General features: G+C 37.2%; 1 protein-coding gene across 1 annotated transcript in view; it reads right to left on the bottom strand.

The window, feature by feature from the left end:
• The window catches only part of si:dkey-215k6.1 (transmembrane protein 132B), a gene marked incomplete in the record, with an annotated part of 317,605 nt that overhangs the window by 182,540 nt on the left and 107,355 nt on the right, over positions 1-27,710 (bottom strand). The window contains 2 exon segments of the mRNA XM_036144039.1: positions 22,945-23,522; positions 24,182-24,600. Coding sequence (XP_035999932.1) covers positions 22,945-23,522; positions 24,182-24,600 — 997 coding nt within the window.

Here is a 27,710-nt window from a genome sequence, read left to right as displayed (position 1 = left end):
GGTTCTTCGTTTTGGCGTATTCCTTACTAAATGTCCCCAGGATTTCTCATTATACAGGTCATTCTATGTGATTTCAGCCATCTCTTGTTTTCTCTAGTCTCCTCTAGCATAGTTCTGTTCGTCCCTCCCTCCCTCTTTCTCTCCATCCCTCCTACATGCCACCTCCATGCTGGAGTACTCATTATGCAGACCAACTCTCCCTCTGCCTCTTATCACTCTCTACTGGAGTACTCATTACTGTTTCCCTGTCCCCAATTTTTCTGTTTCTCACTTTCTTTTATTTCCTTCATATCTCAATCTTTTTGGGACACACACAGGTACACATGCACAATAAATTCCATTTTTATTAAATACTAGAAACAAAATTGTGTGCTTTTTTTAATCCCACATTTGCTGTAAGATGATTTTTTGCAGGCACAGCTGTTTTTAATGGCAGCATGATACAACAGGATAAAATAGTTCAGCCATTCTTTTCTGTTAAAGGGAAACACTAAGAGGAAGAGGACTGGAATTGGACAATTTACAAGTTAAAAGGGATTAACTGGTGACTGGCAGATGTTCTTGTTCACAAAATGAGTTAATACAAACTTTTCAGTTCAGTGACAAAATGTAGCTGGAGTTTTTCTATACAGTACTAAATGCCACTCAATTAGAGGATGAGTAAGGGAGAGATGCAAATAAAAAAATTACTGTTTTTTAAACAAAAATCTTCAATACCAATTTAAATTGGTGAGACACAAGAATGGTTCTGGTTAGATTGTGTGCTTCCAACAAGGTCTCAACACTGGTTTTTTTAGTTTGTTTTGTTTTTTACTGAAAGCATTCAGGAAGTTTTGTCACCTCTGTCATTAATAAAAAAAATATTTTGAAATTGTCAGTTATTCAGTTAACGTGAACATTTTGTAAAATCTAATGATTATTGTTTCAGCTGCTCTACCCCATATGGACAGCTGTCTGGAGAAGCAGGTTACACGACACACATACACACACACACACACACACACACACACACACAAAAAGGTAAATTAATGCCATTTTAAAGAGTGGATAACCAAGCATTGTTAGATTAACAAAATTATCTGTCTAGCCTATAATGAAATTTTGAAAGCTGCCCCTAAACGCTATGATTTTTAAATATTTTCCAACAAACTTGGAGCCAAAAAAAATCACACACAATACAACATCAGCAGGTGTCAGGGATTGAGCTTAAAAACATACTTCAATAGTGACCATTTAGACAGGCCTTTTTAAAGGAAAAAAAAGAAAGGCCTTAAAAAAGAAAGGCCTTACTTTTGAATAAATTATTAGACTGGGAACCCTATAGATTCTAGTTTACTAACAATGGTAACCATACAATGAAACCATACAAAGAAAAACTGAGCACAAGTCCAGTTGCCTCTGATTTAAGCCTGTTTGCTGTCCTCATATCAAGAATGAGCAAATCCAGAAGTGCACAAGGTTTAAAATCTTGCACCATCTCCTGACTTAACAGTTTGACTTATCTCACTGTGTGCGTGCACACAAGCAAACAAGCATGCACTTCTGTTCTTGCAATTTTAGTGCAGTTGAACAACCGCTTTCCAGTTTTCACTGCAGCCTCCTTGGAGGCAATAGTATGCATATTTTTACACCGTCTACTTGGACCGAAGAGGAAAAGAAGTGAAGGGAAAAAAGGATTCCTCACAAAACTATCAGTGCTGTTGTTTCTGACCTTGTTGCGTCTGAAAGGTCAATTATCCACACATAGAAAACAGTAGGTCTCTCCGGATTGAAGCTGAGGTATTGGTATGTAAAGGCAATGAGTGTTAAAAATTTAGTTCTAATGGTTAAAGGCTATATAAAGGGCTAAGTGATGTATCGTGGCTTGAAGCGTTACTATGTGACTGCAGAAACAAACAGTGTGTGTGTATCCAGTAATGCGTACGTGCATGAATGGAATTGTGCGTGTGAGTAATATATCCTTCCAGATCATGTTGCGTGGACTTAGATAAAGATGGTCCCTCCGTAAGGCTGTTAGACAACTAATCACAAGATGACTACTTAAATTAATTAACTGACTGTACAGCACACACAATAAATACTAATGAGAAGAATCAGAGCAAGCAAGGGAGCCTCAGTGAGAGACAATAAGTATGATTAGAGTTATAAGAGTTTAGATATAGGAGTAAAAGCAATAGTGTTGAGATTACTGGCTGTTCTCTGCTTTCTCATCCTCTCTTAACTGTCCCTTTTTTGTCCATATCCTTGATTATACCTTTATAATTTTTTGTTTACAACCCACAAGATGCACTTTAACAAAACACTATTCAAACCCCTGAACAGGACACAATTTAGACTGCTTTCAAATGAACATAGCATACGAGACCAAGCCACATATCCCATGTATCGTAAAGACTATATATGTGAAATAAATATACATATCTATTAGGGTTGTCAAAAATATCAATCCTCTGAAAAGTATCTATACTCAAACACTGTATACAACACTAAATTGGCATGGTATTGATATTATATATTTTGACGAAGAAGGGAAACCCAAAGATCTTGACAAGCATGTGTGCAAACGGTGCTTTAAAGTGATAGCAACAAAGTCAAGCAGCACAACAAACTTGGTCAGAAATCTCAAGGGCCAACAGCCTGGCCTTCATGATGAATTCCGACAGGTTAACAAATTAACGTTCCCATTCATAATTAAATTGAATACATTAAAAGTATTGCTGATGTTAGTGCAACCGGTACTCCGCATTAATGTTGTATGGTTAGCAGTGGCTTGCATGCTACTAGGCATGTGTTATATTCGGGTTATTAATGTAGCATTTATTTGCACACCTAACTGTGATTCTGTTGAGAAAGCATGTTCCAAGTTGAGATTGAAAAAGGTGAGTTTTTAATGTTAGTAAAATATCTTTTATGCCTTTAATTATTTGTCTTTTTTTTATCCCTGTGTTGCTGAAAATGGTATTGACTATGAAATATTTTCCTGGGTATCGTTTTAGTATCCTAACCCTAATGTCTGTCTGCTTGTCTTTTTCATCTAAAACGGTGAGGGTGGTGGCCTAGTGGTGAGCAGGGTGATTGTGTTCTGGGAAGGCTGCAAGTACCCGGGTTCAAATCACACAAGCTAACAGAGTGGAACCCCAATGTTCCCTTAAGGTTGGGTTAAATGAGGAGGACAGGTATCAATGGAATTACAAGCTTTCAAAGACAAAGAAAGATAGTTATTTTTAAAATAGTGTGAACATGCAGGACACTGAGTACAACAGAACAAGAGCATGAATATCGATGGAAAAAGATGTACAGTAAAGATAAGGATGAAGGAATTGGAGAGGTGTTGCATAGGGAGGGCAGAAAAAAATAGGACAGAAGTGGAGGTTTTACTATGAATAATAGCCCATTCATCAGTTCTAATTTGCTAGGCTAATGTTCTCACTGAGCCTAATGGGGAGATTAACAGGCAAATTAGCACTGATAAACGAGCAAACAGGAGGAACGGTGGTCAATCATGGAGGTAGCCATGTATTTGTACAATACCAATGTTAATGGGAAGCATCTGTCCTAAATGTGATTGTAGTTGTAGTCTAGCAATCAACTGCCCCCTCACAATAAGACTTCAAAATAAACAGTGCGGCAGCACTAACCACATATATAAAAAGGAAACAACTTTGAAACAATGAGCCATAACCTTAAAATGTGTTTTAACAAACCTTGATAATAATAACGCAGAAGAGATGATGTTATGTACACAATTTTAAATCATCTCAGAATGTAAAGGAAAGGACATACATTCTCAAACAATGTGGAAATCACTTTCCTCTAAAGCTTAAAAATGTATTAACCAGATAGAAAGTTACCCCCAGAAAACAGGGTGACCCTGCTCCGACTCCTTGGGCAAGACGCTCTGCCTGCTGGTTATGGTCAAAGGGCCCGGTGGTGTCGACTGTATAGCAGTCTTTCTTCTGTCAGTCTGTGGCTACAATGTAGCTCACCACTCTCAGTGTGTGAATGTGTGAGGAAATGGGTTTAATGTAAAGCACTTTGGTGTCCTCAGGACTTGATAAAGTGTTTAATAGGTGCAGGTCATTTGTCATGGAATGATATTTTCACCAGTCAACCCAGTTTAACCTCATCTACAGCTCATATCTTCTTCTTATCTGTATTTGTTATATTGTTTTGTATTTTTAGTTAACTGTAATTGTAATTAAGGCCTGGCATCTGCTTTCAGCCCTCTTCTCAAATAAATCCTCCGGTCAAAGTATTCTTTTTAAACAGTTTAGTAATTATGTTTTACAGAATCTATATCCTAAAACACAGACCCAGATTGATAATGTGCGGAACTGAGAGTGCTACACATTATCAATCTGGCTTTCCAGGTTACTAGATCAGTCCAAGTTACAAAGACCGTAAGGTCAGCAATAGAGGTCTTAGACACTCATACTCACACACACACACACACACACACACACACACACAAGTGGACTAAATTAATATAGGTTCTATTGCTGTGATGCAATTGTTTTTTTTTTTTCAATTTTCAGAACATTTTATGGTTTTAGAAATGTCACAAATAAATCATTTCAAAAGATGAAATGATTCTTGTTTGCGCGTTTATAGTACATGGTACATAATACGCCATCTGTCTCCTCTGCCACAAATGTGACTGAACGCAGAAGTCTACTGTACATGGCTTGGAAATTGTAGATCATGATAATGTATAAAATGTCGCTGTGATAGAATTGTCAGCTGTAGTTGTAGAACCAAAACCTGTTTTCTTTTTTTTTTTGTTTAAGGATTTCGACTGCTTTTTACTAATATTTCAGACGCTAATCTTAGATTAAGGCTTTATTAGTCTTATTTCACAGTTTTGGCACATTCTGAAGTCCCTTCTCCTGTTGATAGTGGCTCTGCTTTATCCTCAGTTGAAAATAAGTTGGTTGAATAAGGATGTTTTAAATGGTGTTTCCAAAATAACAACTACCTCAATCCCATCATTCAACTCTAAGTTACTTGAGCATACATTTCCAGATGCTTTAGAGGACTGACAATGGCAGAAAGCACATCTAAGCTTTAATACTGCTGTGTGAAATGACAACATGTGGGTAGGAGTAGCAACCTTTTCTGTATCACCAGATTGCTTTACATAAATGGCACAGATCTTTGCCCTGCAGTGGAAATGTGTACTACAAACGGCCGCAGGGGGGGAGATTAAGGGTTCCGGTCAATTTAGATTTCATGTAATAAATGTTGCAAGATAGAAACACTCCTTATTGTGGAAATTGTGATAGTACTCCCTTAGGAATAAATGCATTGTCGAACATGAAGGCAGTTTGAAAGTTTGTTCCCGTTTCTTCATTAATATGTTCAATAATAGGATTACTCTTGATTGCATTTAGGTAAAGCTCTTGCACAGAGTTACTTCACACAGAGCCCAACAATTGACTGAACTCAGCTTTCTAAGATCACAACACGGCCAGTAGCTAGTGGATTATAAGAGTCAGTGAAACAGTTCCCTGTGACAGATGATCCCTGTGAGTTTACAAAGGTCACACAGCTCAGACAAAACAAAACAATGACTGCAACTGGTAATTGGTAAACCTCCTCAAAGGATTAATTCGTTTTAGAGTACATCCATCAAACTGTGTCTAACCTGTAGGTGTCAAACATAATCAGAACAAAGAATAAACAAGGAAACTTCTGCTGTTACAAAGTTTAGATCCAAACTCTTACACACCATCGAACAGATCTGATGGGAAATGTTGAGCACAAATTGTTGTAACTTTAGGCAGCCATCCATTGAATTATTCCTTGATCTGCTGACTGATATAATAGCTTCTTCTTTGAGAAACCCATTTGAGAAATTGTTGTCACCACAACTAAGACAATACATTTCTGCAAGTTGATTTTTGGTGGAACTCTGCTTTGCGAAGAAAAAGAAAAAAAAACAAGCCATTACTGTCATGGAAGGTAAGCCATGTGAAGGAAAAAAAAAATCTGTCGTTTTGATGGTAGCTCGCTGGTTCAGTGGGTAAATGTGACAGCCATTCAGCAGCTGATTTGCAATTGAAAAGGGGAAAAGGGAAAAGTCACACTTGGCTGAGATCAAATAAGGTTATTATGTGATGAAAGATAGCAAAACTTGTCACTTTATTTTCCAAGTGTATGCTTTGGACTTTTGGGATGCAGTAACCTAAGCGCAGAACACTTAAAAATAAAAATTAAAGTATGCATATAAACCTGTAACCACGCTGTTTACGAAATAGGAAAGAAATCAATAAGAAGGCATCTAATGAAACAATTGTTTGTTTTTAAAATATGTATACTTGATGTTCTGTTTTCTTCAGTATAAAATTGTGAAGTATAAAATATTAAAATAGGTCCTAACTTAATTGACATTGCAATTGCAAAAGTATTTACTAAAAAGGTATGTGCAAATACTACATACTCCAGTGAGAATAAAAATGTGCACCAAAATCTCCACCTTTTTTGTACTTTTATCTCCTTTTAGTGAATGCAAAGATTCTCTTAAGATTCTTCAACTTTGGAAGTAGGAACATATGCTTTTACTCGAATTATGTGCAAGACTGCCTTTTCCAAAGTATGAGCTCATCTGTTCAATTTAAACATTTGAATTGGAAAATGTAACTTTCAAGATGGATGACAGAACAAGTTGATGTGACCTTTAGGAATCCCCACTGAAGTTTAAGCTCTTAGATTTTGATCAAAAGGTCAAAATTTAGCCTATTTCACCAAACCTTTTACAGCCACACACCCGTTTTGGATTTAATTGGATTTAATTTACAAATGATACAACGTAAAATCCTGGTACAAGTTTTTATTCATTTAATTCACCTGGCATTAATTACTTTTTAAACATTACTTTTTACTTAGCAAATATTTATCTTGATAATTTTGCATTTTGATTACCGGATGCAAATCAAAATGCTCAAGTCTCACATATTATGACATAACTTGTGCATATTTATTATGGTTTCACTCCCTATTTGCATTTAAAATACACAAAAACATAATATTTTAAGATTTGGGGGTGAGTAAAGCAGAGAGAAAGAACTTATCAGAAAGGAAAAAGCATTGCTCAGTTAACAGATCATACAGCATGTTCAGAATAGAAGAAGAAAGATAGAAATGTATATATATAAATAACTTTTTTTAAGCCAAGCACAACACAATGTTTAAAACCCCTTTGGAAGTATTAACCAGCATGTAGAAAAAACAGAACTTCTACATTAACAACATCTGTGGCTTATTTCAAGAGTGCCCCATTGTAATAAAACACAATATATTTTCATGAGTCTCTAGCCAAGAAAATAAAAAGTTCCAGTAAAGACCAAAATAAACAGTAACCTTCATATGGGGATTCATTTCCATTGGAAAATAAAATCAGTTGTTTCACTCCCATCTTCTTAAAATGAACAGTCTCATCTCCAGGTTCATATTTTTAAACTCCTGAGCCATCTTAAAGATAAATCCTCAAAGAAAGAGAAATCCAACACTTAGTTTAGAGAGGAGCTTCACCAAGCAACTGCTATATGTTCAGCTCAGAGGAATGCAGGTGATGTCTGGAGGAGCCTAGTTTCTAAATGGGGCTTTTCTATCTAGCAGCAGTCAGTGGTGCAAACAATGGCCTCAAAAAAAAAAAAGAAAAGAAAGAACTACGGTCATCAATTTGCATAACAACACCCCCAAATTGGTAAAAGCAGACCCAGATGCAAAGAGCGATAGAGAAGCACAAAGGAAAGATGAAAAGGGGCCGAGGAGCGACAAAGGTTGACAAAGGGAAGAGATGAGGAATTTTGTATGTGGAGACAGTTAAATGAGTGTGTGACATGAGACTCGGAACTGTGGTGCATGTGCAAAGAGGATCCCTGTCAGCATCAATAACTGAGGTTCAAAGCAAACAAAAAATTTAAATTCATTTTCAAACACTCTCTGAAAATTGGTAATTGCAATTTCAGAGATAATGTCAATTATTTGTGAAAAAAAAAAAAAAACCTGCCAAAACAGTACCTCTGTCTTTTCTTACTCCGGTCGCTCTACTTAGTTCTGATTTCATTTTCTCCTCCTCTTTGTTTACCCCTGTCTATTTTCCTCAACCTCACACAAATGCGATGCCCCAAAATGCACAAACACTGACGCTATCTCGGGGCTGATGGCTGTCACCTTTGTGTACTCAGCCTCTTTCAGGAGCCAGCAATGCAAACACCCTCATGAATATTCAGGAATGATTGGAGATTGAAAGAACGAGACAGAGGAGGCAAAAAACGGGACGGAAAAAAGGGAGGTGGTGACAGGGAAACAGAAGGGATACAGTGGAGAGAAAGTAGAGGAGGACTGCTGCAGGCAGAACAGATAGAGCAGGGTGGATTACGGGAATAAACAGAAACACAGTGACAGTTTGGGTTAAACAGACAAAAGAGAGTAGTGTTTGTTTATGCTGCATGTTCCTCATCGATTTACTATGGTGTGCTTATAACAGTGTGGCTTCCCCAATTTGAAAAAAAAGGATAGAAAGTAATAATAACTGATAAGAACATAGCTGTGGCATCAAGAATATGGTGTTTTATGTTCAACATTTAAAGCTAGAGACTATGATATCCCACATTTTGCATTTAAACACTCTGGAGACAGGAGAAGTGATGGTTCTAAGAATAAAATAACAACAACTGACCCACTTCTTTTGGAAGTACTTTCACTTTTCAGCTTTAATTTCAATCACTGACAGGTTTGGATAATAAATGCATGGTTAGAGTAGGGACAAAAACATCGTAATGTAATTCAACTTGTATGTTTTTCCCTTGAAAATGTTGTTTGATATACAATGTACTTTAAATGATGCAACAGGTGGTCATAATCCAACACTGCAATCGCTGAATACCATACATATAATGTTCGGCAACATCTGCAATCATACATGTTCCAAGGCAACAATATGTAATTGAATATCAGATCTTCTAATTAACCAAACATGTATTTGTTTTGGATATGCTACAGCCCTTATGGATTTCTTCTTCACTGGTATTATTCTCAAATTTGTTATATTGTCAGTGTTCAATGTCATAGTATAGCATATTTAAACTACAAAAAAAAAAAAAAAAAAAAGAGGCCTTGCAATTGTAATTAAGGCCGAAGAGCTGTTTATGAAAGGGAAATTATATATTTGAAAATGTGTATAACATACTAACAACAGTGTGGCCAAAATCCGTAATAGGTGTAGTTTTCTAAGTTGAATGCCTTGTGAAAACATAATAGGTTTAATAGTCATTTAAATACATTTTAGACTGAGTCTTACACGCTAAATGTTAAGAGTGCCTACTCCACTAGAGTTGGCTTGCACAAAAAAGCTGGATCCATTTAGCTTTACTCTAGAACTAGGAATATCAATTAGAAAGTGGGTGATTTATTATTGAGTTTAAACATGTTTCTTTTGACTGGAAGTGATAATATTTTAGATTGCCCAGCCAGAGTCTAGGTTGAAACAAGAATCTGTGGAGTGAGCTAAAGATTAGGGTGATGGAAATGAGGCCTTCGCACATCAAAGACATGGCTCATCGCAAAATATGAAAGGTCAAAAATAGCAGAAACATGCAAAAACTTGTCTGAAGTATTAAGAATGTGATTGCTCTTATTGCCAATACATGTTTTTATATTCATTATTGAGAAGTGTACACATATTTTTTATTAGTTATTGCAGTCAACACAGAGAAGTGTCAATTATTTAGGGGTTCAGAATATATCCGTAGTATCTCAGTAATAATGTTTATGTAATTTCATTTATTTAATGTATGCATGCAGGCATTTTGGCTTTATAGCATGTACCATACATAGATTCTCTTGAATTGACTTGAATTAGTGTGTGTGTGAGAACTGGCTTTCTACTTTACACCTAATCATATGCTCTTTATAGTGATGATCTCACAGGGTTGCAAATCAGTTATTTCACTTTCACCCTATTAACAGCAGAATCTTGCTTCTTAGGAATCACAATAAAATGCCTTTTTTGTCAGAATCAAAAATTAAAGTGAAGAAGACACTGAATATGTGAAAGTAAATCCCTCTTATAGGCACTGTTTAACAAGCATCAGGTTTATGGCCAAGTTCACTGTAGTCCAATTGTATGTATTTGTATCTTATATTGGAGTCCATTCATTATTAATTTGCATAGCATGTAGCAATAATTTCTTGTCTATTTAAGCCAACAATAATATTGAACTATTCAAAAAAGTTATCGGCAGAATCAGACTGCACATTTACTTTCCCAGTTGGAATGTCACAGCCATAATTGTTTTTACATTATGGATGAATGATAATGCAACAAGTAGCAACTGCACAAGAATATTGGAGCTGCATGAACACACTGGGATTCAAAGACCTATATAAGCAACAGTACATACTGTCTTGAGAACAATTTAATGGATAAGGTGATTATTTAGAGTGCTGCTTCTAAGGAGCCTGAAACAGAGACTGGACACAGTAGTAATCCTGTTCTAAGGGATATCAAAGCTTACCTTACAGGAATATGATAGGTTAAAGAAAAAAGGAAGGGGCGGGGGAGGGGGGTTGGTAAAGACATGCCTTGAATGAAAGAGAATTATGTGATGAATGAATTCTATTTTAGAATTGTTGTTTGTGTGTTGTGTGAATAGACTGAGGGCTAACAATTTATTTGTATCAATTGCTTTATAAAGACAGAGCAAAGTACAGGACAAAGTTATAAATGCAAGTAACTGTTTACCAAAGCAGATAATTAAACACATCTCACCTATTTTCTGCCATTTATCATATGTTCACCCACAGGCAATACTTAGAAATGTGGGGGATCTCGAAACAACTGAATCTCCCTTCTTCCAGTTGACAGATCTTTTGAAATCTCATTGACGACAGAACTATGGAATAAGTCCAAATTAGGGACGCAAACAAATAATCGACTAACATCCAGTCGTTGATTAATAGTTTATTGGATTAAAGTTTATTCCCTCCAATTAACTAATAAATTCTGCTTGCTGGAGCTTCTTTCAGTGTTGTAGTATGACAGACATCCGGCTTTCATAAAGATTAGAATTGTTTCACATATTTTATTCTCTTCAGTAACCTTATAGATTAATGTTTATTTATATTTTATAAGTCTAAGTTTAATATTGTGTGAGAAAACCACACTATTTTGTTTATTCAGTCATTTAATACAGGTGGCACAATAAATTGCTAAAATATAATGGTGTGCCTCTTTTAAAATTCAGCATTTTGTAAAAAACGTTGCCCTTCACATTATGGATGGCCCCTCTTGATATAAAAGAAAACTCAGGTTTTCAAGAAAAAGGCCTCATCAATTAATTGTTTGTTGATCGATAAGATAATCAACTGTGGATCAATCTGCACCCCTAGTCCGAATATAGATGCTTATTTGAGGATACCAGTGGTAGGGCTAGAACTTAGAATTAGTAAATCTTTCTCATCAAATACAATTGGCATTTTGTGTCATTCATTGTGCTGGTTTTGAACTGATATATGAGTGGCTTACTACACAAAAATCAATGTATTTAATTTAACCTAGACCACAAATATTTCACCATTTGATTAAATGACCTCTGGATGCATAAAAATAAGTACATTGAGGAAAAGATGACAAGCCTGCCGTTTGGTAAGTACAGTCTCAACCTATCTCTAGATTTTAGACAGACATAATGTTCATCCCCCATATTTATCTTCATAATTAGCCAACTAAACAACGACAGCACTGTAAAAGATGAAAGCTCTGTAATGAAGGAGATACTAATCACTTTGACCCGCAATCTGTCAACATACCCGCTTGTGAAAATCGGTATGGTGGCCAACTAATCATCATTTTTTAAGTTTCAGACTTTTGGAAACACTCTTATACATGTATTTAAGTTTTGATCTCTTTCATATTTAAAGTTTGCAAGTTCAGTGTGTCTTGAGAAAACTTTTATGCATTTTCTATTTGTTAATGCGATTTTGTTACATTTTTCTGGGTAGGCTTTGTTTTTCAGAAACTTTACTGTCCTGCTTCCAGTTTGAATTAATGAATAGTGATAAATTGTGTAATTTTATTTCAAAATATGTTTCAAAAATTTGGATAGCATTGCTTTTCTTTAACAAGTGCAGAAAACATCATATCAAGCAGATGCCCAAAAAACTGTGTGTGTGTATGTGTGCTGCCTCTCTGGGCGAATTAACAGTAAGCTGTTGTTTTTACACGTGTCAAGGGACAGTTGCAGATGCAAATTAGCTTATGATGTAATCTGGTACCATGCATCAAATGGTGACATTTATAGGTGAAGTTCCACAATCACGGCCGTTTTCGCCTGCCAGACTTGGCTATTCCCTGCTCGGATTATCTTCTCCCAGTTTAAGGCTTCTTCACGAGAGTTCTACTCGTGCGTTGGGTTCTCGCGCTGGTATGTGCAGACTGGGCACGGGTTCATAGAAGCACTGCATACGTTTATACTCAACGTTTATGCTTACCCATTGCAGAAAGATGTGAAGACTTGAAGATGGGAAATAACGTCTGTCTGTAAGGCTCATATGGATCTTACTAAATTAAAGGTTTTAAAAAAAACTCTTCGCTTTACTAAATAAAAGCAGATGGCTTTAAATACTGTGAGCTGTTGTTTTAGATTTGATTTACATTACAAGTGATGGAAACAGAAATCAAAATCCTTGTTTGTACCCAGAAACTTGGCCAATAAACTCACCCCTAAAAGTATACCAGTAATTTGGGTATACTGTTTTAAGTCACAGAATAAGCAGTAACAACATAGCATTTAACTAAATTGTGCTGCTTGAAAACTTCTGGGCCATTTGATGTCAATACAGGCAAACTTGTTTGATGAGGGCTCCTTTGAATCAGCCCACTTTGAATGAGGCGAGTATAAACCTAGCTTTAGTGATTCGACCGGCCCAGAAAGGCCTGGAAGAGGGAAACACCTCCTGGGCATTGCTTTAGCCCCTGGCCTGTTTGCAACATTGATATTTTAAAGAAATCTGTGAATAACGGTAAATGAAAAAAAAAATACAAATAATGTTTCTAGAACTATATATCCAAGATTATCTGGGATATTGCTGAGGAGTAGTCCAGCAGGATAAAAATCTGGAACACACATCTAATAATAAAATAAGGCACAGCTCCGGGGGTCTTAGCTCCCTCTAGTGATGTCAGTGATGACAGAACAAACCGCTCCTTTGTCTGGCTCTTTTCAATCACGGAGTTACCCACGGAGTATCCTGTATTAAAGATAATTGATCTTTAATTCAGGATGCAAACAGAGTCTTTCAGCAACAGAAGTCCAGAAAAGCCCCAGGACATGATGGCTTTTTTCCTCCATCAGCCTGAAACCCTGCACTGACCAACTGGCCTCAGTCTTTATTCAGATCCTCAATAAGTCTCTGAACCTGTATGAGGTTTCCTCCTGATCCAAATGCTCACAGGGTTAAATGACTAAAGACCTGTCGCCCTGACGTCTGTGGTCATGAAATCTCTTGATTGACTGGTGTTGAAGCATTTAAAGGAGACCACAGGCCCCCTCATGGACCCCTTGCAGTTCACTTACTGGGCAAAGCAGATTGGCAGATGACACAGTCAACCATGGACTAGAACCCAGTCATCGTCCATCCAGCTCACAGTACCAGCCTCCATCTGTCAGTGGATCACCAGCTTCCTGACTGATCAGTGAGGCTGGGGAGCATCTTCCCCCCACTAAAGAACCATCAGCACCAGTGCTCCGCAGGAGCATATTCTCCATCAACTCCTCCCTGTACACAAATCACTGCACTTCAGTGAACCCGTCTGTGAAAATCCCGAAGTTTGCAAATAACACCACTGGCGTTGGTCTGACCCAGGACAGTGCCAAGTCTGTATACACGCAGGAGGTGGATCAGATGGGCTACTGGTGCAGTCAAACCCACCAGGAGCTTAACCCGACCTGGTCCCCAGACAGACACAGTTTGAAAGACGGCAAAGCAAAGACTGTACTTCCAGTGGCAACTCAAGAAGAACAACCTTCCACAGGATCAGCGGATCATCTTCTACATTGCCATCATTCAGTTTGTCCTGTGTTCGTCCACCATGGTGTGGTTAGGTTCATTCACAAAACAGGACAGGTTCAAACTGCAATGAACAATCAGGTCTGCAGAGAGGATCATTAGGGCTAATCTCCCCTCCATCCAGCAGGCTGTACAGGTTCAGGGTCAGGACATGAAAAAGGATGTACACAATGCCTAAGCCATTTGTGTACATCCTGCACACAAATGGTTTAGACTTTTACCCTTAGGTCAGCACTACAGAACACCTTTTGCCACAGTTTCATCCACCAGGCTGTCTCTCTGATGAACACAGTAGACACCTTACAGCCAGATTAGCCGACTATACTGCTGTGATGGTGAAACAAAATACCTATACTGCACTTCCACAACTCACAACCTCTTTTTCTTTTCTCATCATAAAGAAACAACAAAAACACAATGTGTGTTTATATTGTATATCAAATGTCTGTATATTGTGAGCACTGCAAGCACAATGAAATTCCTGGATTGTGCACATGATTGTGGCAAAATAACAATTATTCTGATTCTCAGTTATAGGTAATGCAGAACTGACTCCCTTTCTAATAGAGAAAATATGCAATACTTCTGTCCTTTGCTTTGAGCTGTAATGGCAAAACAAGGGTCAATTTTTTGTTCATTTTCCCTTATCTACCAATTTTTTTATCCATTCATATATGGAGTTGTTAAAATATTGTTCATCATTCTTGCTTTTTCTTCCTTTCCCTTTTAACCCCCATCTGTCTCCCTGGCTCATTCTCTCTTCGTGTCCCTCCATCTCCTCAGCAGTTTATCATAATCACATCACCTCAGCGTAATGGAGCACACTTAAGGCTTATTATGTCTCTCACACATAAATATACGCATGCACAAACTCACACACACAAATGGGATCCACTTAAGCCCTATTACATGTCTGACTGTGCTTCTGACACAGAAGATTATCCATCAGGTCGGGCATAGGCCAAGAATTGCAGGTAAGAATCACACACATGCACAGACACCTCTTAACTCACTATAAAAAAAGGATAAATATTTAGAGCTCTTTACAATTTACCGTTTCACTTTTATCTAAATACATAATGGTGGAGACAAATGTAAGAGACAATATATCAGATCAAAAATCCACTGGTTTTGTGGAGAAAAATACAGTATCAGACAGAATTTTACATACACACAATGAATTAATTTTGTCCTTTCATTGAATAATTTGAGGCTCTTTTTCCAGGGTGGAAGGATCATACATCAAATAACTTTAAACATGTTTTCGTACAATAATTAGGTGCACCGATTGAAAATTTAATTCAGATTTTATCCATTTCATACACGTAGAAAATAAACATTCAGGCTTGAATTAACACCCAAAGCACCTAGATAAATGTCTATTACCAAGCTTTTTGGGAACCACATACTTTTATAGCCATCAGTAAGATTGTTGCATCACTCTAGCTGGATATTTGACCATTCATCTAGGCAGAAATGGCTTGTTTAAATGGGTCGGTGTGCTGAGCCAGACCACATTTTTAAGTCCATACATTTCCAAAGGGGTGGTAGTGAGAGCCATTACTGAAGCTCAATGTTAGCCAGCTTTTACAATTCTAAAGAAGTTTGGATCTGTATTTTGGGATCAGTGTCTATCTGAAACACCCAAGTCCATCCAAATTTCACCCATGGTACTGAAATTGCCACCTTAAACGAAAAAAAAAAAAAAAATAGTCTGGATGGTTAGGAGCAACCAAGAAACCACCAAACTGGAATATGTTGTAAGTTCAGTGTCATTGTTCACAATGAACTCACATTAACATGCACTAAGTGGCTGCTGGCAGACAGAAACACCTAATTCAACACTGACACCTTTAAACGTAAAGGAAATTTGCAGGTGGACAAGGCATAATTCGTCTGGAGAAGAGATTTTATAGTCTAATGAGAACGCATGAGGCTGTTTAAAGGGCTTTTAATCCCTTATGATAATTCCATGCAAAACATTGTTGTGGTGGTATCATACTGAGGGTTGTTTTACTGTCAGTGGTACTCGTGCACTGCACCAAGAGATTGGGGTAATCAGGGAAAATTATCTCCAAATTGTGATCCAAAACCCACATCTACAAATTAATGTCAAAAAATAGTAAGTATATGCAAACTTCTGATGGACATAGGTGTGTACATAATGTGTATAGTTATAAACCATATCAGAAGTATTGTACAATAAAGATTAAGCATTTGAGGTGACCTCTTAATTTTTACAGCTGTGCATCCATAAATGTTTGTGCGGAATACGTACGTGCTTTTGCAACTGCGCTTGCTCCTGAAATGTGCTATGCAAATAAATGTGCCTTGCCTCCCATGTTCAATGTCTTTTTGTGTGTGCATAGATACAGCATGTGTACAAGGAAGACATAAAGTGTGCTGAATATTACAGTATTTATTTTTCCTGTCTGTATCCACATTCGTCTGTGGGTGTGTGGGTGTATATCTGTGGGTGTATATCTTTGCATTTGTCAGCAAATATTAAAAAAAGATACAGCAACGTCTAGTCACTCTCTCTTTTCCCCCAGTATCTTCAAATGACCTAAAGAGTTATTGAATGAGAAAAAATAAAAACAGATTAGTGTTGCTTTGTCATAATTTAGATTTTATCATGTCATTAAGCATCCAACAAATGTAGAAGAAATGTACTTCTAAATGACTTAATAAGGATTCCTTCTTTATCCTAGATAATGCCTTGAGTCTATTGACCCTTCTCATTATATGAATTGTTATCAAATTTCCATTTAAAATAATAATAATGGACAACAATACATAACCAAATTCTTATTTGATTAGAAAAATGTCGCTGTCACGCCAAGTGATTTTCATTATGGTAACCTGCTTTCTCGCCTCCGTTAATCACATTTTCTCCTGCCATTATATTCTCTCAGATTGGCTGCGTGAAGCGAGATGCAAGAAGAATTGGAGACAAAGCTGCCAAATCAAAGGTTTTTGGAAACTAAAGAAATGTGTGTCAAATTTACGATGGAGGTGCAGCACTTATAAGTCATGCCATTTAAAAGGAGATCTGTGTTCTCTGCTAGTTGTTTACCAGCTTCCTTGGTGCTTTTACATCAACATAGAGGGAAGCAGTAACATTGTCTTAGTCAAAAAGTTAATATCATGTAAACCTCATACAGCACATCACAAAAACATTCAAACCCCCTTGAACTTTTCTGCATTTTTATTCATAAACACAGACTTCAGTGTATTTTACCGACCCGCCCAAAGTAGTGAATCATTGTGAAATGAATAAAAAAAATCTGATACTTCTAGATGTACAGTTCATCCAATCCCTTCGGAAGTCACCTAATTAACCCTAATTAACCTTAACCCTAGATTGCTCCCTGGGCGGCGCACAGTGGCTGTCCACTGCTTCCCAAGGGGATGGGTTAAAAGCAGAGAACACATTTAATTAGAATGTATGTTGCAATGACAATAGAACATATTATGATTTTATTCATTGGCAGCTTCACAGATTGCATCACTGACTACATCTCTGTGTGGACAACACTGTGCCTCTCATGAATGCATGATGTTTCTCCAAATCAAGCCCTGGATTAACCATGAAATAAATGCTCTCATCAAGGAGTAGAGTCTTTGAATCAGGAAACAATGGTGAGCTAAGAGCCGTGGAGAAGGAACTGAGAAGAAAAGTATCTACAGGAAAAAAAGATGAAGGACCAGCTCCAGTAGAAGAACATCAGTGGGGTTTGGAAGAGCCTAAAATTAACATCAGGTAAGAAACTAAACTTCCAGAATATAGGGAATTTAGGAAGGGTAAATCACCTAAACCAGTTCTTCAACAGGTTTGATCAGACACTTTCCCTTTCCCCAGTTCAGTCTCTGTCTTTGATGACTGCCTGATTTTCTGCCCAGAACTTCACACTTCACACTCATACCTCATGCCTGTGCAAATTCTCAGTCACTCCTGGATAGGTGACAAAACATTTTCAGAAAGAACTGAGCAAAAGTCCGGTTGCTGTTTTCAGATCTCATCCATTACCCAACCCCCCCGTTTCACAGAAGTCCATCCCACAGACTCACAGACTCCCTCTCTATTCACCATGCTGTCTCTTTCAACACTTCAGGGGAGGTAGGACCTGTGAAGGCTCACAGTGCATATTCCTGCAAGTCAGGATGGCATCAGCTCAAGGCTGCTGGGATGCTGAGCATATGAATGATGTGACATCATGGGATGCATGTTCAACATGAGCCTGAAGCTGGGGAAGGTACCACAGGTGGGGAAGGCAAGGCAAGGCAAATTTATTTATATAGCACAATTCAGTACACAGACAACGCAAAGTGCTTTACATGATTAAAATACAGGAAATAAAGCAGAAACAAAGCAAGTAGGAAAAAGCAGTTGGATTATATATAAAAAACAAAAAAAAATGCATTTGAATGTTTAACTAGTGCAGTCAAAGGCAATCTAAACAAATGTGTTTTTAGTCTTGATTTAAAGGAACTTAGGCTTTCAGCATTTTTACAGTTTTCTGGAAGTTTGTTCCAGATCAGTGGGGCATAGGAACTAAATAGGAACTGGTTCTAGGTATGCACAGTAGGCTGGAGCCAGAAGACCTGAGTGGTCTGGAGCGTTGATGCACTGATAACAAGTCTGTTATGTATTTAGGTGCTAAGCCATTCAGTGATTTCTAGACTAACAGAAGGATTTTAAAGTATATCCTCTGAGATACAGGGAGACCTCCTGTAAGGTACCAGTGCTGAAGGACCTCAGCAGTTCCAGACCGGTAGCACTGACCTTGTGTCTGACAAGACCTAATGACAAAGACCCTCAACTATCTACCCATCTTGATGAGGTCTTCATTTGATCCATTGCAGTTTGCCTATAAGTCTAGCATCGGGGTGGATGATTCCATCATCTACTTCCTGCACTGAGCTCTGATCCACCTGCAGAGTCCTGGAAGCACATTTTTAAATCACCCTACTTAGCTGTACATTTCTTTAACCTGAGTGTACTATTTTTAATAACTGTACAGAAATGTTCTCATGTTTTGAATTTGCCCTTACATTACAGTCTATTATTCTCATGTTTTTGTTCTATATTTTATACCTTTGTGTATCTGCATGCTGCCATTTCCCTGTCACTTTGCTGGTGATATACCTGCCTTTTCCTACTGTGAGACAATAAAAGAATATTTCTATTCTGTTCTTTCCTATTCAAAGGCTGTATAATTAGGCATAAACGACTGAATTTGAAACCATGGTAACCCTTTTTAAAATGTTATACAGCAACGATAATCCACTCAAATCAAGAGAGAGGAGGAGATTGACTATTTATTCAGGCACAACAACATCAACAAGTGTAAAAAAAACTGTAAAACATTTGATCAATACTCTGATTCACAACTTTGTTCACTGCCAGTCTCAGGCCTCTTATCCATATTAGCAGATTCAGTTAATGCTTAGTGAACACTTTACTGGGCCCAGACAGTTTTTTTTTCCTTTGAGTGTGTATAATCAGTACCCTATTGATTCATGTTAGGTTTGTTGCAGTTGTGGAGGTGTGACTTCACTTAAGCTAATGAAAATCCACTTTTAGCCTTCCACTTTTAAATCAAGTTCTTGCACCTGTGTGGGTATTCGGTAATGTTAAATTATAAATATTAGCGTGAAGATCTACACATAAATGCATCTCCATATGTCTAGACGTTTGCTTGAATTCCCTAGCTTACGTTTAAGAGGGAATGAAATTAGTATGAAAACCATCAGACTAATGTGGAAAATGTGTGTATCTATAGAACAGAGAATATCCACCCCAAGTTTCCTATAGTAAAAACTAATTGCTTCCAGAGATGTTTATTATTGGTAGCACAACATTATCTTATATTTCATAATGTAAGGCTTTAATGAAAATGTATTAATTCGCAGTGATTTTCTTAATGTGAAACTAAACTGCAGTTTTCAGCATTACCCAATATGACATGCATTTTTAAACCAGCAGTAGTAAGTGTTGTAAACTCCTAATATAAAACCATTTTAGTTATAACTGTTAGGCAATCAGAGGACGACAAAGTATCTACAGTGCTGGTTGACACCTGTATTTACCAAAACATTATCACTAGAAAAGAAATTTGTTGTTTTGATATACAAATCTCATCATTTCAATTTCTACTGAGCCCTGCAAAGGACATGGGAAACAATATAGTAAAGTATTTCCAATAGTGTCTACCTGAATTGTAACAGGCAAAACACCTAATTTAAAAGGCACCGACTTGGAGCAATTTATCTCAAAATGTTTTGTGCATAAAATAAAAAAGTATTTTTCCCTTGCAGCTTTTTTCCTGTTTTTGTCACACATGTATAAAATCAGCAAATCTTGATGAACAGACAAGGGTAACAGACAAATATAATCAGATTAAATACAAAATTTAACATTCAAATGATGACTATATGTATCATTCTGGAAAGGGTTACACAGCCCATTGCAAAGGCTTCGGGCTTTTGCAATGGGATACTTTTTGTGTTTGCAGCACATTTATGTATTTTCAGTCATTAAAGTCATTGTATGCCTACAGATTGAACCGAAGCTGGTCCACTCCTCTGCAACAGGGAGTCGTTAGGGTCGTTATTGGCCTGGTTTACAGGAATGATGTATTGATCACCTGTATGAGGGTGAGGATTGAGGTGATGATTGGCTGGAATTAACCCTATAGCTTAAATAGGTTGTTTATCCTCAAAAACCTCCGATGCTGCTGAATTATAACAACTCTGCATGGAAGGGTGGACCAAATTTAATACATAATTATGTAGACAAACAACTTAAAGTTATTGTAAATGCCAGACGGCAGTTAATGCTGTCATAGGGTCAGGTTGGTTTAGATAGCTTTTTTCTGTTATTCATAGCAGCAAAAAAAATTTGTGATGCATACAACCTGACTTTGATCAATTTTAAATTAAACATATAAATTAGCATAAACCAACACACTAAAAATGGATTTGTGCCCCATGGCTGTCTACTGGTAGCGTGTTGGGCATGCGCACTGCAATTTCAGATGTTCATTATTTAAACAACGTTGGTGGGCCGGCCACAATGTCAAGGCGCCTCAAGAGGATTTAGCCTACTGAGCTTATCAGTTTTCTGGCAGACTTGGATATATAGACACAAATGTTTCTAACTGAATCTTATTGGTAAGGGAATATGTCTTTTTTTTTTTTTTTTTTTTTACAACATTACTCTATAAAAACGATCATGTCCCACTGATTATTGCTAACATAGAGCTCCACAGCAACGTCTGGTGGGGCCTGGCCCCACTGGCCCCACCCGCAGAGACGCCACAGTATGTAACCCCTGCTTTGAGATTATGTTTATTGTTAATTGGCAAAATACAAATAAAATTTAATTGAGTTTAACAGAATGTATCACAATTTCAATTAAGTACCAGTTTATGATCAGTTAGATTAGTCTCCCTGCTCACGGACTAGAAAAAGTTGCATTGTAACTGTATAAGTTAATTCATTAACCATTTGCCAAGTAAAACAATATATTGGTTAACCTATATGATTTGGAACTTGACTCAAATTACAATTTGTATAAATAGGGTACCATTGGGTTATACTTAATTTGAGAAGGGAGGATAAATGGGGTGCATAATTGTACATTTCACATGTCTCTTTCTTAGCAATCCGTCTCAGGGTGTATACCACCCTTCAATATGCAAATACTCTTCATAAAACTGAATAAACAAGTAGAGAAAATAAAAAGACAAAATGTATGCAAATTATATACACTACAAGTCAAAAGTTTGGTTTGGACTCACCTTTATCATTCAATGATTTTTTCTTATTTTTATGGCTTTCCACATTATAGATACATAGTGAAGACTTCAAAACTATGACTGAAAAGTATATCGAATTATGTATCAAACAAAAAATTGAGAAACAACTCAAAAAACATCTTTTATATTTTAGCTTTTTCTACCCCACCCCCAGTTTGTTAGGAAAAAAGCCAAAATTACTTTAGTTACTCTTGTCCTTCTCTCAATGAGCTTCATGAGGTTAGTCACCTTAAATGGGCTTCCAATTGTCCTGAAGGAGTTTGGAGAGGTAGTAATAAAGAGAAAGACAAACCATTGAATGAGAAGTTAAATCCAAAATTTTGACTGGTAGTGTACATACATAAAAATGTATCAGGTTACTGTCTTAAATATAGTTAATACAGCTTGTTTCATAAAAACCATAGTTATTTCTACAGTATGACATTCCCATCCACTAGAATTGCTAGATAGAATGATGCATTTGCACATCTGTCATTTGACAGCCTCAAATCCCTGAAGTCATTGAAATTATGCAGAAGAGATAGAATAAGATATGCATGCTTACTCTGAATCAGTGGTTGTGAACCTATTGTCTTGGAGAACAAAAGAGCTGTCTAAAGGCATAAGGCCCATAAAAAAATATTCAACCCCTGTCAAAACCTCATGTACCCTGGCTTTTTAAAGCACACCTGAGACCCATTAAGAGTACCGCCCTCTGCTTTGTGTAACCCAGAATGTCTTTAATTTTATACACATTCTTCTCTGTCTCCCCAGTTTTCACTCAGTCCCAGTTGTACTTTCCCTCTTATGAATTTGATTTCTGTCTCTTTTGCTGTTGGATTTCCCATAAATACTTACAAAGTTACTGTTTACCTTGCTGACTTCAGGAAAAGTTGAGCAAACATTGGTGGTTGTAGAGTTAAGAAATGAAACAGGACACATTTGCAGGAAAGGAGTAGGACGAGATAGTGGGAAAGAAACCACAACGAAACTGAAACAAAAGCCAAAAGAGCAAAATTCTAAACCAAACTATAGCAAAAATTAGTTTACAAAAGATGTATGATCCTACCTCAATGTGAACTGTTCCAGGTTAGATTCTGCATTCATGTAGATGCCAAATGCCACTGTTTTCCCAAGCCGGACTGGACTTGGTGGGACAAGGACCTCCAGGTTTTCATCTAAAGGTAATCTTTCTCCCTTAGGAGAAACTGGCCCTGTGCTCATCTCTACAGTACCAGCTTTCAACATATCCTGAAGACCTCCATCCTCCAAGGTATTCCACTGTCCTCCAAGACCAATACCCAGGCCTCCAAGAGGTCCAACATTTGAACTCTGAGCTTTCCATGGCTCATTCACAATGGAGGGACACTCTTGGCCAGCCCCTTCCACTGGTATGATTGAGTAGTACACATCCACTGATTGTAGAGACATTTCAGGAGGTCTTTTTCTCACTTGTGATGGTGTAAACCAAGCTGGTGGAATCTCCAGACGGAGCACACAGATGCCAGATGGTCCCATGAGACGGCAGCCTGCTGAAGGCGCTGCCTCACTGGTGTCACGAACGGCCAAGGCGCGGACACATGGGAGAATAGATGTAGGAAGTGGGTCAGGCTCATCCCAGCGCCGCCCAATCAGATAAAACAGCACCTAAGGATCGAAAATGCATGTAAGATCAAAATAAATAGACCAAAATACGTAATGAACAAAATACAAAAATTAGTAGGTATAGCCTCTCTTCAACTGTAGACAATAAGTGAAGATCATTCATAATATACCAGCGTTTCATTTGTAGCTGCATAGGTCAATTTGTTTACCAAAATTTGATTTGGAGTTCATATCAAACTTTATTTTACAGACACGTGTAACAAAAAATGTGTTTTGTGCATTATGTGGGTTAAATAAGACAAACAAATCAATAGGAGGATTGGTGTTAGTCTCTGACTCAGGTGCAGCACTGGAAGTATATTGGCGTGTTGTTTATGAGTTTAAAGTAGGATGGTACACAAGATTAATAGATGGAATAGAACCTCGTCTGCAGTAATGTGAGCGTGGTTCTGGTTTGTTATTGTGGAGAAATAGCTGAGCCAAAATGCTGTGATTCATATAGCTGGAAAAGGTGATCTCAAATACGGGTTTCTAAAGGTAGCTTTCTCTGTAGATTGGCTGTAATGTACATTAGATTTGTACAGTAGATTTATTTTTAGTTCATAAATATATGATATAATATACATTTCAATAATACATCATGTGAAAAAGGGAATAAAATACAAAAATAACAAAGCAAAGCAAAAACAAAGTGTTAATACCTGAATCCATGGTCTCGTTGACCCCACTCTAGGAACCACCACCTGACCTTTGACTCTCCAGTTCATTGTCACCTGACTGGCTGAGGTCAGCAGATGTGGCTGAGGGCCTTGAAGAAGCTCTATTGGGATCGGCTGCTCAATGCTCAAATTTCCATAGCCGCAACTGACACTCGGCAGGGACTGTGGAGCAGCAACGCCTGGCTCCAGCTGGTGAAGAAAGAAGGGCTCAGTTCGCGATGACAGGCTGCCATTTCGCATGACCTCCTGATTAGCTTCCCGCAGAAAGAAGGCGGAGTCAGCGCCACTTAGCTGGCATTGGACTGGGAGATAGGTCGGGAGGGAGGAGGAGAAACGTGGCTGGGAGAAGTCTGGCCCTGCACCTGGTCCACCCCCTGCTGCTCCTGACGGGCAGTCACACACTGAGGAGAGACAATGACAAAAGATGAAAGATAAACAAGAAAAGAAAAGGAAAAGATAAAAAGGGCAAATGTTAATTTTACCATAAATATACTCGAAGGTATTGGTAAAACCTACAATGATTATGGTATTGTGTACTCTGTATTAACCAGAGCAGAAAACTGTGTTGAGATAAAATTGACCATTGCAAAGAATCTTCAGTTTATTCACACTCTGAGAAAAAACACATGCTTACATACATCTATAAGCTTCTTTCACACCCATCTCCAACCACCAACGCAGACAAAGGCTATAATGTATGGTGTGTTTTAACACGTTTTTCCCCCACAGAGAATTGTGATAAAAACACAAGCTCACAGTTATGTCTATGAAATATTGACTAAGCATCACAGCTTACATTGATACATCATTTCTTTAAACACCAAATTTATGAGCAACTGACCCACATTTATAAAAATGACACATTGCCTTTTGGCAGTTTTTTTCATTATTCAAACTTGATAAATATCTCATTTTTTAGAAAGTGTTGCCATCAAAGTACTCCCTCTACTTCTGTAAAGTTACTCAATGCTACAAAAAGGAAGGTTTTAAATTTTGAGGTGGAATAAAATAGGTTAACCTGTTTTGTTTTGTTTTGTAAGTCATGTTCTCTGTACTCTGTTCTTCTAGTATAGCACACACCAAGGTGGGTCTCGTTAACCTGCAATGTCAAGGCAGATTTTCTCTACAAAAGGAGGAGAATGGGACACCCCTCCTGTAGCATAAATTTGCAATGCCTGTGAGCTAGCTAAGGCAACTTTACCGCTTTTTCACACAAGATCTTCCCGGAGGTACCTTATCAATTTGGGTGGTCTATTTAATCTTTAAGCTCCATTTGTCATTTTGCCCTGCTGCTACTTCTGTCTGCATGCTGTCTGCTACTTTTTAGCCCTGCAACCCCCCCAGGATCCACCCATGAGCTCCAAGGTCAGAAACTCTCTCCTAATTCAATGGTGTCCAGGGACGCGTGTTCAGGGGGTGGAGATTCGCATCACTTCCTCACATGTTCGAGCAACCCTATCATAAAGTGATAATGTCAGAGCCTAGATGCCAAACTGAAACTTGTTTTATTATTTTTTTTAAACAGATGTATATTTGAACAGGTATATTATTTGTCTTACTGAACTTACTGTTTTGAATTAAAATGTATGGAGGACTGTAATGGGTTCAGGCAACAAAGAAGACATTCCTGCATGATTATAAGAAAGAAGCAAAATTGGCAAAACATGTAAATACACTACCTTCATAAAGTTATCCAATGCTATAAAACAGAAAATGTAGGTGTCAGAAACTAAATAAAAGGTGCAGTGAGCTTTATTAGAAATCTCTACTACTTTAAAAACATGCAATAATGAAACATGGGAGCTGTGATTGGCAAAAACCTTTGGCAAAGACTATGCCTTTGTATCAGATGAAATTGTATTTCACCCATTGTTCTTAATACAGAACAACAGCCCCTTAATTAAAGTACACCCAAAAGAAAGAAAGAAATGCAGTGGCAATACCAGTTTACTCCTTGGTAAGAAAAGTCATCCAACCAAGCTTGTGCTGGTGCATAACCGCAAATAAAAAAAAAAATTTAACATTGGTATACAACACAGATTTAAAACAAAATATGCCATGATTTAATTGATTCTTTTTAATTATGTATTGTATACAAATAAATTCAAATTTATTATCTAATACATTTGATTTTGTTGGCATCTACACACATTCTCCAGGTTAGTGAACATAAATCAAACTTTTAAATGTCAGTTATTTTTCTTTTCAACCAGTGAATTGTACTTAATGTGTGTATGCCTGCCATTTATGAAATCTCAATGTACTGTAAAAATATTTGAATATTTTCAACAGCTATATCAAACTGAATAGTAAATATATTAACTTCTCAACTCAGCCTATTGTGAAACAAAAGAAAATTCATGTGTACTGTGACGAGTTTGTGTGGAAAAGTGTGTTACTGAATTTATCTATGTCCTTGGGAAGCCGAGTGTGAAAATATAATGAGGATGGGACAGAGTAGCACTGTCTGGGGCAATTCATACTGAGGCGACTACACCGAAACAAGAGCAGGGAAAATAACTGATGCCTCTTTGTAAAAATAAGTAAACAGGTTGGGTTAGATATTGTGCAAAGGCATGTAGGGATACACGTAAAGTTGGGAAGACAAGCAGAGAGAACAGCAGAAAGAAAGCAAGCAACTGAATGAAAGGAAGAAAACAGACAGAGGAAGAAGGAAACAATAAAAGAGTGAGAAAGAGAAAAAGATGGTAAAACATGTGCAAAAATTTGCACTAAAATGTCAGTTTGGATGACTGGCAGGGTGGTTTTCGGCACTTCTATATTACACAGGGTGGGTGCACACGACTCACCAAACATGAAGTCCACAGCTTTTTAATAGATGGATTTAGAGCACTGCATGAATAAAACTCTTGAGTAAAAGTTAAGATGACTGCTGACAATAAAAAAAAAAAGAAATAGGCACAGGAAACTGAAAAATAAATGTTTCAGTTAGACATTTTACCACCCAGTGAGGTATCGTTCTAATCCCTTTTGAGTTAAACTATACTTCTAAGCCCTTTTAGCTTAGTTTGGCTACAACAAAGTTATGAAAGTATGCTCGTCATAGCCAGCTGAAGTGTAAAAATGTCAACCAAGCAAAAAAAAAAAAAATCCTATCATGCTATAAAGTGAAAGGTATGTTTTAACAATACAATTTTCATTGTTTCATCGTTCTCAGGAATGAACAACATACAAAGTTCAAAAATCAAGAATCAAAAGTCTTTCTTGTTATTTTGTAACCATTATAAAATTTTGGTGAGACACCGCTCATAATTCATATATAACATAGACACAAATCAAAGACTTCCATGAAAAAAAGAAAGACTGACCACTCATAGAAGAGACACTGAAAAATGCAAAAAGACAATATGAAAAAAAAGCTAAATATATAACTGACTCATCAGAAGGGGGAAATACAGTGGAATTGTTTTTGGATAATAAAGCATATTAAGGCATATTCATATAAAAAAATAAAATTTCAAGTTGAGTTAAATACCTATTTATCATGTTG

Source organism: Fundulus heteroclitus, chromosome 12 (assembly GCF_011125445.2).
Source record: "Fundulus heteroclitus isolate FHET01 chromosome 12, MU-UCD_Fhet_4.1, whole genome shotgun sequence".
Lineage (NCBI taxonomy): Eukaryota > Metazoa > Chordata > Actinopteri > Cyprinodontiformes > Fundulidae > Fundulus > Fundulus heteroclitus.
This window is presented reverse-complemented; position numbering and strand designations above follow the sequence as displayed.